Source organism: Indicator indicator, chromosome 3 (assembly GCF_027791375.1).
Source record: "Indicator indicator isolate 239-I01 chromosome 3, UM_Iind_1.1, whole genome shotgun sequence".
In the NCBI taxonomy this organism is placed as follows: domain Eukaryota; kingdom Metazoa; phylum Chordata; class Aves; order Piciformes; family Indicatoridae; genus Indicator; species Indicator indicator.
Genome location: NC_072012.1, coordinates 45,192,049 through 45,204,454, shown reverse-complemented (window position 1 = coordinate 45,204,454; position 12,406 = coordinate 45,192,049). Strand labels below are relative to the sequence as shown.

General features: G+C 43.7%; 1 protein-coding gene across 1 annotated transcript in view; it reads right to left on the bottom strand.

Moving 5' to 3' along the window:
- The window catches only part of ANO2 (anoctamin 2), a 158,816-nt gene that overhangs the window by 25,235 nt on the left and 121,175 nt on the right, over positions 1-12,406 (bottom strand). The window contains exons 18-19 of the mRNA XM_054399996.1: positions 10,874-10,931; positions 9,202-9,302 (exon numbers count right to left, since the gene is read on the bottom strand). Of these exons, the coding sequence (XP_054255971.1) occupies positions 9,202-9,302; positions 10,874-10,931 (159 nt within the window). The remainder of the gene's footprint in view (positions 1-9,201; positions 9,303-10,873; positions 10,932-12,406) is intronic.

The window sequence follows — 12,406 nt, the reverse complement described above, 5'->3', positions numbered from 1 at the left end:
CTGTGATGCATCAGGTAATGTCCTCAATACCTTGGCAATATATTGGGGGTCACCAAATACTGTTGGCAGCCTTTTTACCCATTTTTAGTAAAAGGGTAGGGAGATTTAAAATGCTTTACAAGAGAGATGGTAAATTTACCTCCTACATCATGCAAACACAGCCATTTCAAGACACTAAAATTTCCTTTCCCCTCCTCTACTTTTATGGCAATCAGGGGAACTTGTCTGTGACAGGGGTGATGTAGTATTCAGAGGGTAGGAGACCAGGGACTGGATTTAAAACAACCAGAGAATCCCCAGGATGCTCTTCCAGCATATCCCAATTAATTTCCTAATGTGAGGGACTCTCAAAGGACAGCAAACAATAAGTTCAAGGTAGTGCTGATTCCTGGTGCAATAAAATGCAATGAGCTATAAATGTCCCTCACATTTCAGTGGGCAGATGAGATTGAAGAGCTCACTGCTCACTGTGTAGCAGCTGAGATAAAATTTGGGTGTGTTTAGCTGTGAAGTCTGTACATAGGAGATTTAATCCTCTGCTTACAGCACCATGGAGTCGAGTTATGGAGTTTAATGCATACCCAGAACTTCCCTGAGGACCCAGTAACTAAAACAATAGTTGTTGTTTTTAATGTTTATTTGGGAATTCACTAAAGCCAGGATTCAGTTACTCAGGGTAATTTCTAGTTTTTCATCTGGCTATCTATAAGCCAGATATCAGGAGTGGTAGCTTTAACCATTTAGAGTTAGGCTTTCCAGAGTGCTCTTATTTTTATGTTTTTTTTTTTTTTTTTGTCCTAAGGATCTGCTAACTACAAGCAAGCCAGACCCACTCTTTCAGATTTTCCACACAGACACACACAAAAGAATAAAATTAAAATGTCATATCCAAGCATGTGAAGAGCAAACAGAGTCACAGAATTAGCCAGGTTGGAAATGAGAAGAGGAAATGAAAGTGTTTTCTAATAAGAAACAACTGGGCTAAAAGCAAACATTTCAAGGGTAGATTAAACAGTGTGGTCCAGCCTGAGGTTCCTGCTGCAGCTACAGCAACAGTGTTTTAAAAAGACCAACTGATGGTTTTCTCTGCCAACATCTTTACATCACAGAAAGTGAGTTCACTGACTCCCACTCTGCTTTGGAAGGACTCTTACAGAATCACAGAATGAACCAGGTTGGAAAAGACCTTTGGGATCACCAAGTCCAACCTCTCACCCAACACCATCTAATCAACTAAACCATGGCACTAAGTTCCTCATCCAGTCTTATTTTAAACACTTGCAGGGATGGTGACTCCACCACCTCCCTGGGCAGCACATTCCAATGTGTCAGAAAGTTAAAGGAACAGAAGAGGGATGTGCAGGGGGTTATTCTCCAGCTATCCAGCAGCAGGGCAATGAAAATGAGTTTTGCAGAACTCTGTTGCAGTGCATATGATTGTGTTGTTAAAACTCAGCAAGCTTTTTTAAATGCACTTGTGTGAAATCTTGGGGGGAGGGGGGGGGGGTTAATTAGTCAGATCAACGTCTCTAAACAAAGATGACAGATGATCATCAAGAGCTATTTTAGCTTCTGATTTCTGCATGCCAGACAACTCCAACCATGAGAAAGAGATGGATTTGCCCATTCAGGAGGGGTGACTGAGAATTTTTGTTCCCAAGAGGTACATGTAGCATGTATGCTCTTGTGGCCAAGAGAGCCAATGGGATCCTGGGATGTATCAAGAAAGGTGTGTCCAGCAGGGCTAGGGAAGTTCTTCTACCTCTCTACTCTGCCCTGGTGAGACCACGCCTGCAATACTGTGTCCAGTTTGGGGCTCCCCAGTTCAAGAGAGACAGAGACCTGCTGGAGAGAATCCAACAGAGAGCTGTGAGGATGCTTAGGGGACTTGAGCATCTCCCCTGTGAAGAGAGACTGAGAGCCCTGGGGCTGTTTAGTGTGGAGAAGAGAAGGCTGAGAGGGGATCTGATCAATGTCTATCAATATCTGAGGGGTGGGTATCAAGTGGAGGGAGCCAGGCTCTTTTGGGTGGTTCACAGTCATAAGACAAGGAACAATGGGTTCAAACTACAACACAGAAGATTTCACCTCGACATGAGGAGAAACTTCTTTGCAGTGAGGGTGACAGAGCCCTGGAACAGGCTGCCCAGAGGGGTTGTGGAGTCTCCTTCTCTGGAGACTTTCCAGACCCACCTGGATGCATTCCTGTGCAGACTACCCTAAGTGATGCTGCTCTGGCAGGGGGGTTGGACCTGATGATCTCTGGTGGTCCCTTCCAACCTCTGATATACTGTGATTCTGTGATACTCTTAGTCATATGAATCTGGACAAACAGAAAACTATTCTAGAGAGCTATAGCTCTCTAGAATAGCCACCTTATTGTGGCCTTCCAGTATCTGAAGGGGGCCTACAAGAAAGCTGGTGAGGGACTTTTTAGGGTGTCAGGGAGTGATAGGACTAGGAGGAATGGATCCAAGCTAGAGGAGGGGAAATTTAGATTAGATATCAGGAAGAAGTTCTTCCCCATGAGAGTGGTGAGAGACTGGAACAGGTTGCCCAGGGAGGTGGTGGAAGCCTCATCCCTGGAGGTTTTTTGCAGCCAGGCTGGATGTGGCTCTGAGCAACCTGATCTAGTATTAGGTGTCCCTGCCCTTGGCAGGGGGATTGGAACTGGATGGTCTTTGGGGTTCCTTCCAATCTTCTGTGATTTCTGGTCCTTTTCCCAGTGAATATGAAAAAGCAGGATACATTCTTAAGGAGTCTGAATAGCATTAAAGAAGCCCAAGTGTAGGATCAGGACAAAAGAAATTGCAGAAGGTTGTGTCTAGAGCAATTAAAACTTTCATTGCTGTTTCTCACAAGGGATTGGCACCAAACTCTAGTGTTTGATAAGAGGTGGGAACATGGCAATTCCTAACATAATTAACAAGCATCGTGTGATGCAAAGATGATCAGCATCTGAAGAAAGCATAAAATCACTACAGTATACTCCTCACTTCTGAAAAACCCACAAGTTTTTGAGGAACACAGAATAAAAAAGATGAAGGAAAGGAGATCAAAACCAAAGGGATCCTGACTGGGCTGCAGGCACATAGTGCACTTACATGAAGCTTCCTTTAAAAAATCATAGAATCATAGAATCATAGAAGCAGTCAGGGTTGGAAGGGACCACAAGGATCATCTAGATCCAACGGTGGCAGGGGCACCTCACACAACAAACAACAGATAACTCAAGAGTTGCTCTATTTACAGAGTACAAGTGAGTAGAAGAACCTGGGTGATCCAGGGGAAGATATGGTGATGTCCCGGGAAAAAGGAGTAATTCAAGGAGTGAAGCAAAGTGGAACATATAGAGGCTGGAGAGGCAGGGCAGCTTGGAGGAAAGGTGAAATTCAATGGACGCACAAGACTTGAAATAGAATTTGCAGGCACAAGTCTGTGTCTTGAGTGCCTGTGCAGTCCCCAAGATGCATGGCCCCACTAAAGTCAATGGGAACATTGCCATTGGCTTCAATGGGGCCAAGATTTCACCCTAAGGGCTTAATTCAAAGGTGAGAGACAGAGAGTAATCAAATCAAAGAATCATAAAATCATTGACTCGTCAAATCATAGAATCATAAAATCATTGACTCATCAAATCATTGAATCATCAAATCATTGACTCATAAAATCATTAAATCATCAAATCATTGACTCATCAAATCATTGACTCACCAAATCATTGAATCATAAAATCAACCATTGAATAGTTTTGGTTGGAAAAGACCTCTAATATCATTGTGTCCAAACAAAGACCTAACACCACTATTGCCATTAAATCATTACCCAGAGTGCCATGCAACAGATTTCTTGAACACCTCCAGGGAAGGTACTCCCTGCCTGGGTAACCTATTCCCTCATCCAGATCATTGATACAGATATTAAAGAGAACAGGCCCTAGTACTGTGCCCTGGGAAACACCACTGGTGACTGGCCCCCAACTGGATTTAACTCACTTTACCACCACTCTTTCAGCCCTGACACCCAACTAGTTCTTAACCCAGAGAATCATCCACCCATCCAAGCCATGCACAGCCAGTTTCTCCAGGAGGTTGCCATGGGAAACTGTGTCAAAACCATGACAGAAGTATTTCAACAAGTTTGGAAAACCAGAACTGAAAGAAAAGGAACCTTGAAGGAACTCTAGGTTAAGGCTCTCAAGCTCTGAAGCCCTTTAGGGTCAATTCCTATGGCAACAGTGAAAGAATTATGGTATGTGACACATCTCAGTGAACTGTGGCACATTTACAGCTGTTAAACTTGTGAATTCCAGCCCCACAGAACACACATTTCCATTCAGGAAAGCTTAGTTTTCCATAATTAAATAGTTTTGTATTTACCCAACTCTTTTGGTGTTCTACAGTGCAGAAACTGAAAAATAAATCAATCACAGAAGGGTTTAGAAGATCAGCAAGTCACATCTGGTACAAGTGTGCAGCAGTTTCTCCATAAATACTGAAGGAAAAGGCAAGGATGTATCCTAAGAACCCTAAATAATGCAGGGCTGCCATGTGAAGTTTAACTTTGTGACTCCTCAGGAAGCACTGCCCATAGACAAGCCAGAATGAAGACACTGAATGGTGGTCCCAATTCCAGCAACATTTGAGGCACTAGAGACATGATGGATGGCTGTTGCCTAAGAACTCAGTCTATTATCTACTTAATAATACTTTTGGAGGGAAAGAGACAGCAAACCAGAGTAAGGTTTTGTGATCTTTTGGGAAGCAATTAAAGTACCTTGGGTTTTATGGAGAACAAAACCCAGTGCATCCTCATCCTGAGGCTTCCTTGTGGCTGCCAGAGTGGAAACATCTCCTGCAGTTGTTCATCTCCTTTCATAGCTGGGTGGTGGAGATGCACTGGAGGGGTTTTGAGGTTGATTGGGGTTGGTTGGGGAGGGTTTTTTGCTGGTTGGAGAAGATGGAGCTGGTTCTTCTGAGCAGAATTTGCTCAGGAGTTTGCCCTCTGCAGCACCTGGATTTGCTCTGCTGTGTATCAGCAGAGAGGTGAGACCTGGGTCACTTCCAGCACTGAGCTGTCATGAAGGGTTTGCTGTGGTCACCTCTGTAATCTCTCAAGAGCACAGGATCTGCTCAAGCATTGCTGGAGCTGCTTTTGTTACATGAAGAAAGTTTAAGGAGGGCATGGTAGGTTCATTTGAGCACAGATGAGAGCAGCTGCTGCTTCTCATACTGATGAGATTCAAGAAGGACAGGGACCTGCTGGAGAGGGTACAATAAAGGGCTAAAAAGATGACAGATGCTGAGGGGTCTGGAACATTTCCCTGATGAGGAAAGACTGAGAGAATTGAGGCTTTTTAATCTTGAAAAGAGCAGACTGAGGGGGAATCTCCCTAATGTTGATCAATACTTGATCAAGGGTGGGTGTCAGGAGGATGGGACCAAGCTTTGTTTAGTGATGCCCAGTGACAAGACAAGGGGTAATGGGCACAAACTTGGAGATAAGAAGATCAATATAAAGATTAGGAGGAATTTCTTTAATTTAAGGGTTGACAGAGTCCCGCAGCAGGCTGCCCAGAGGGGGGGTGGAGATCCAAACTTGCCTGGATGTGTTCCCATGTGACCTTCTCTAGGTGAACCTGTCTTGACAGGGGGCCTGGACTGGATGATCTTCAGAGGTCCCCTCCAATCCCTACCACTCTGTGCTTCTGTGAAATCAAAAGGGCTTGTGAAAATAATCTTGAAATCCCAAGATTTCAGTAAAGAAGAAATCCCTTTTGATCTGGGTCATCATAGAACTTAGCAGACAGCTACGTCCATGTTACAGACACATAAAGGAGATTTACAGATTCTTGAGAAAAAATAAATCACCATTTATGATAGTCCCTTTTGCCTCTTCATATGGGTAAAGATGATCACAGTACTTGTACTCCACCCTCAGTGAAAATACAGGGAGTCAGTAGAACAATCTGTGTTACTCCTTCTGACTCTCATTCCTTGCAAAGCGGCACAAGGCAAGGGATGAAGAAAATGCACCTGCTGAAACTGGCTTGATCTGTCTCTCTGCCACAGGAGAACTGCACACAGTCTGTGCAAATGTAGACACCAGAAAACAGAACAAGGGGCTGATGAAAACAAAGATATTCTGGGAAGGAATCCTGTGTCCAGTTTGGGGCTTCCCAATTCAAGGGAGACAGAGATCTGCTGGAGAGAGTCCAACTGAGCACCATGAGGATGCTTAGGGGACTTGAGCATCTCCCCTGTGAAGAGAGACTGAGAGCCCTGGGGCTGTTTAGTGTGGAGAAGAGAAGACTGAGAGGGGATCTGATCAATGTCTATCAATATCTGAGGGGTGGGTGTCAAGTGGAGGGGGCCAGGCTCTTTTGAATGCTTCACAGTGATAAGACAAGGAACAATGGGTTCAAACTTGAACAGAGAAGATTTCACCTCAACATGAGGAGAAACTTCTTTCCAATGAGGGTGACAGAGCACTAGAACAGGCTGCACAGGGGGGTTGTGGAGTCTCCTTCTCTGGAGACTTTCAAGATCCATCTGGATGTGTTCCTGTGTGACCTGTGCTAGATTCTGTGGTCCTGCTCTGGCAGGGGGGTTGGACTTGAAGATCTCTAGAAGTCCTTTCCAACCCCTACCATCCTGTGATCCTGTGAAGTATGACTTCATGCCCATGTATGTGGGGCAGATGAGGTAAAGTGCCATTAAGGATTTAATCCAAACCAGTGGAGTGGTTCATATAGAAATGCCAGGCTAATTCTGATTTAATCAATGTTCAGTCAAGCACTGTGCTTCTCCTGGTGCAGACAGGTCTGGTGAGAAGGGCCAAGCCCTACAGGTGATTTTCTTGAGAATGCAGGCAAGCAAAGGAAAGCCAGGTCTGCTTATTTCAAGCTGACAAGATAGCATTGTGACTGAACTGAGGTACTGCTCCATGAATGTGAGGATGAAAGCCTGTTTGTTTTAACACAGTTATTCAGTTTTAAACAGTGAAGCCACTGCAGGCTGCTGGCAGAAGTGTGGTGGAACAGAAAGGAGGGGGGGGGGGAAATGGGATAAAATTGTCACATTATTTCACCCAGAGTTGTAGTGAAGGACCTGAGAAATAATTTGACAAGAGTTTTCTGTTTGGACTGGATCAGCCTCAGCTTTCATGAATCAAAAATAATAAATAGAGTATTTCTAACATCATCAAATCCTTATTAAAGAAGTCCAGCAGCAGTAAATCTTTGGAAGACTGGGGAGGGGCTGGGATATCACACCAGATTTACACTGAGAAAGCTTTAAGTCTTCAACATACCAGATATCTTGGGAATGATTTACCAGCCTTTTCTCAAAATAAACTCTCAACTCAGTGAGATGTAGACAGAAAACAGGCTTCTGTGGTGAACTCTGACACAAGAATAAGGAAATGAGCCATAGCCTACATTTGATTTGTTTGGGAATTTGTTCTTGCTCTCTATTTAATTTGCTTCCAAAAGAAAAGAAAAGGGAAAAGAAAAAAAAAGTTCTTGCTTGAGAAAGGGAGGGAAAGGGTTCCTATTAAAAATGTATTTTATCTTTTAAACATCACTCCTCTTGGTTTATAGTTAAGCATATTCATATAGTTAGCATTCCTTAGGGATGTGATCTAAAAGATACTGACACCAGAGTTGAAAGATTGCAACTTACTTCAGTGGAGTTGAGACCTGGGTGTAAACCAGACTCTGAATCTCAAACACTTCACACACCACTGTCACCAACAAGGAGGATTCAGTTAAATAAAAATAAGATTGAAGCTCCCAAGATGCTGGAGCAGGACATTCTCAGTGGCTTCTCTTGTGTGAAGGTTGCCTTGACACTAGAGACACACCAAGAGAGATTTCTTGCTGTGTTTGGAGCAGAGGACCCTGCACAAAGTTTTCTGTGTCAGAGCTGCATGTCAGCACGTCCCCCATCCCCTAGGTCACAGGATCACAGGATATTAGGGGTTGGAAGGGACCTCTGGACATCTTTGAGTCCAACCCCTCTGTCAGAACAGAACCACAGAATCTAGTGCAGGTCACACAGGAATACATCCAGACAGGGCTTGAAAAGCCCCCAGAGAAGGAAACTCCACAACCTCTCCGAGGAGCCTGTTCCAGGGCCCTGGGACCATTGCCCCTTGTCCTGTCACAGGACACAAGTAAACAGAGGCTGTCTCTTTCTTCATGACACTCAGCCCTCAGATATTTATAAACATTTATTAAATCCTCTCAGTCTTCTCCTCTCCAGACTGAACAGCCTCAGGTCTCTCAGCCTCTCCCCATCAGGCAGTGCTCCAGTCCCTTAATCATCCTTGTAGCCCTCCCTTGGACTCTCTCCAGCAGATCCCTGTCACTCCTGAACTGGGGAGCCCAGAACTGGATGCAGTATTCCAGTTGTGGCCTGACCAGAGCAAAGTAGAGAGGGAGGAGAATCTCCCTTGACCTGCTGGACACACTCCTCTGAATGCACCCCAGGATCCCATTGGCCTTCTTGGCCACAAGGGCACATTGCTGTCCCATGCAGAACTTGTTGTCCACCAGGACTCCCAGGTCCTTCTCCACAGGACTGCTCTCTAACAGATCCCCTGCTAACCTGTGCTGGTGCAGTTTATTCTTCCTTCCCAGGTGCAGGACTCTGCACTTATCCTTGTTAATCATCATTAGGTTCCTCTTTACCCAATCATACAATGCATCACACAGTGACAGAATGACATACAGGCAGCTTAGAGATGTGTGGATTTCATCTTTAAGCCCATAAAATAGTCATAGATCAAGTAATAAATTTTAACATCTCTTATAAGCTATTGCTTTTCTCCATGCCATCTCTCCTCCACTTTATACTAATTTGTATTCCATGCTGCAAGCAGGAAAGCTTCTCTAAGCCTTCCCAAGAGATCCATCACACCTTGCCTGTTTTCCCAGGTTTCTAAAATTAATTTAGATCAATTATTTCACCTATTCAATCACTTTCTTTAGGCCATTTACAGCAGAGATAGCCAATTATTCAACATAAAATACAGCCAGATCATTCCATCATGACCAAAGATGGGATTTATCATGACATTCAATTAGAAGCCACTGAAGTCAGTGGCAAAAGCCTCATCCAGCTGAATAAGGATCAAGACTTTTAATTTGCAGTGCCACAGAGCTAATGCACGGTGATGGAGGAAGGCTGAGGTACGTACGGGATTCCAATCTCGAACAGATTGTTTTGAATCAGTTGTTTTCCAAGCATAATGATGCTCAGCTGAATACAGAGTTCCATCAAGCAGCCTCCTGGAGCACACTGCAATTAAACAAAGCCACAGAGTGTCAATCAATTTCAAAGTGCCACCTGGAAGAGCTACCGATGTCCCTACACGCCAGCTGCCCCCTGCCACCGATTTGTTGAGCTCGTTGATCATTGCAGTTCTATCCTTAACAAGGTATTTAATCTCCACCCAGTAAACTGCAGCATGGAAAATATGCAGAGGGCTGAAATAATTAACTGTGCCCTGGGTCCACCACCTTTCCCTTTAAAACGTTTACTATATAATCAATGTAATAAACATAATGCAGTATCACCAATCCACTTGCAACCTGATGTCTCCCCAGAGGGCAGAAAGTCTTCAATCTTGCAAAGACCTCTGTGCAAGCTTTATTGTAATACCTGGAGTTACATCTATTGATTTTCAAAGGAAAGCACCCAGCAGTTAAAAAGAATTAGGAAGAAAAAAAAAATAGTTTGCAGATTTAGCACCAAAAAAATGGCTAGAGCATTTTAGGCTGTTAAATTTGCTAGGCTTCCGGAGATCTACAGACCGTGAAGCCACATTCAAGTTCCTGCTGTGCTGTAAGTTTACCAAGAGCCTTGGTCCAATTGTTGAATCTGTTGAACAACCCCATGGCAAGCTACAGACTTGGGGATGTTGTGGTTGGAAAGCTGCGTCTCCGAGAGGGTCCTGGAGGTATTGGTTGACAATCGATTAAATATGAGCCAGCAGTGCCCAAGTAGCCAAGAAAGCCAATGGCATCCTGGCTTGGGTTAGAAACACTGTGGCCAGCAGGGACAGGGAGGTGATCATCCCCCTGTGCTCAGCACTGCTGAGGCAACACCTTGAGTGTTGTGTTCAGCTCTGGGCCCCTCACTACAGGAAGGACATTGAGGGGCTGGAGCATGTCCAGAGAAGGGCAATGAGGCTGGAGAAGGTCCTGGAGCACCTGGCCTGTGAGGAGCATCTGAGGGAGCTGGGGGTGTGCAGTCTGGAGAAGAGGAGGCTGAGAGGAGACCTCATTGCTCTCTACAACTACCTGAAGGGAGGTTGGAGTGAGGAGAGGGCAGCCTCTTCTCCTTGGTGGCAACCAAAAGGACCAGAGGAAATGGTTCCAAGCTGTGCCAACGGAGGTTCAGGATGCATGTTAGGAAACATTTCTTCACTGAAAGGGTTCACAAACATTGGAATGTTCTTCCCAGGGCAGTCACCATCCCTGGAGGTGTCCAAGCGGTTTGTGGACCTGGTGCTTAGGGCCATGGTTTAGTGTTGACCCTAAACTGGGTTGAAGTTTGGACTGGATGATCTTGGAGGTCTCTTTCAACTGGATGTTTTCTGTGCTCTTGTGCTTCTGTTTGTGCCTAGTTGTAAAGCACAGAATTAGTGAAGCTTCATCTAAGACTCTGAAATATTCAGAGCTGAAGAAAAAGGACTTAGAGGTGCCTCAGTGGGAAAAATTGGATTTTGTCTGTTCATGTTGAAGACTTAACATCTTGGTTTAACTTGTCTTCTGGTTTCCCCTTATTATCTATACTCCACTGAAATGTAACTTCTCTTTAATTTTTTTTGTTAAGGATTTTTCAGTTTGCATCTCAGGTGTGCTTACCTCTTCCATTCGATAGCCATCGAACACATACACGTAATGACCAGGACGGCCAACAAATCTGAAAGCAATAAACATAGATGAAACAGTATCAAAATGGGGGGAGGGGGGAAAGTGAATTCTAACAACATAGCTGACCATTCCTATTAGCTAAAATATTTCAGGACTAGCTGTTTAAACATGAATTTTAACAGACCTGACACCTATCCGGCTCTGATTATTTAAATTAATTTCAAAGTGTCAGGTCTCTACCAACGTCTTTAACACATCTTGGTGAAATAATAGTAATGCTTTGATTTTGTTTTCCTGTGCTATGAAGAGAGCCCTGGGGCTATTTAGTCTGGAGAAGAGAAGACTGAGAAGGGATCTGATCAATGTCTATAAATATCTGAGGGGTGGGTGTCAAGTGGAGGGGGCCAGGCTCTTTTTTTGGGTGGTTCACAGTCATAAGACAAGGAACAATTTGTTCAAACTAGAACATAGAAGATTTCACCTCCACATGAGGAGAGACTTCTTTCCAGTGAGGGTGACAGAGCACTGGAACAGGCTGCCCAGGGGGTTGTGGAGTCTCCTTCTCTGGAGACTTTCCAAACCCACCTGGATGCATTCCTGTGTGAACTACCCTAAGTGATCCTGTTCTGGAAGGGGGGTTTGGACCTGATGATCTCTTGAGCTCCCTTTCAGCCTCTGAACAAACAAAACTGGGAACACATATCCTAACCCACATTCTCTTGCATCTGAGTAATAGCCTGAACAGAGTTATTACAAATCTATATGCAGTCAAGGCTTTTCTGACTACACAGGAAGAAAGGGTGAGATTTACTTTAACCACAGAGCACAAGAAAAAAAATTGGTTAATAAAATTAAAAAAAAATATATCGGTGATAATTTTTTTCATTTATGTCTTACAATATTTACAACTGCTGGTAAAATGCATCATGAATTCTTAAATGGATGATGTTGAGCAGTATTACTTGAAGAGCACAGATTAACAATCTTTACAGCCCCCAAAAGGAACAGGAAAAAAAATGATATGAAACAGAATCCAGAGGATGTTTTAAACATTTTTTTCTTCTTTTGTTTTTTGGTTTTTGGGTTTTTTTTGACAAAGTTTTAGCAAACAATCACTTTTAAGCTTTCCATTCAAAAACATGTGTTATGCTGTGGATTACTGGGTCCCAAAAGACAATGATCCTGAACCCATAGGAAGTCACACTTATTTAGCAGGCCAGCTGAATTAGCTTTTTGGTCGAGCAGTTCATTTGCCAAAACATGCAGCTTCCACTTGACTGCAATTATTTCTTAATTTTAACTTCATAAGAGGGAACAGCCCAAAAAAAAAAAAAGAAAAAAAAAAAAAAGGATGTTGAGAAAGTCATAGAGAAAATAGTTCAATAACTTACAATGAAAGAGGAAAATCTTTCTTTGCTAAATGATGCGCTGAGGAAAATTTGCTAACGTGTGGAAAGTGAAGACATGCAAGCAATACCATTCCCTCAGAGATGCAACCCCCTTTTGAAACCAAAACAAGTTATT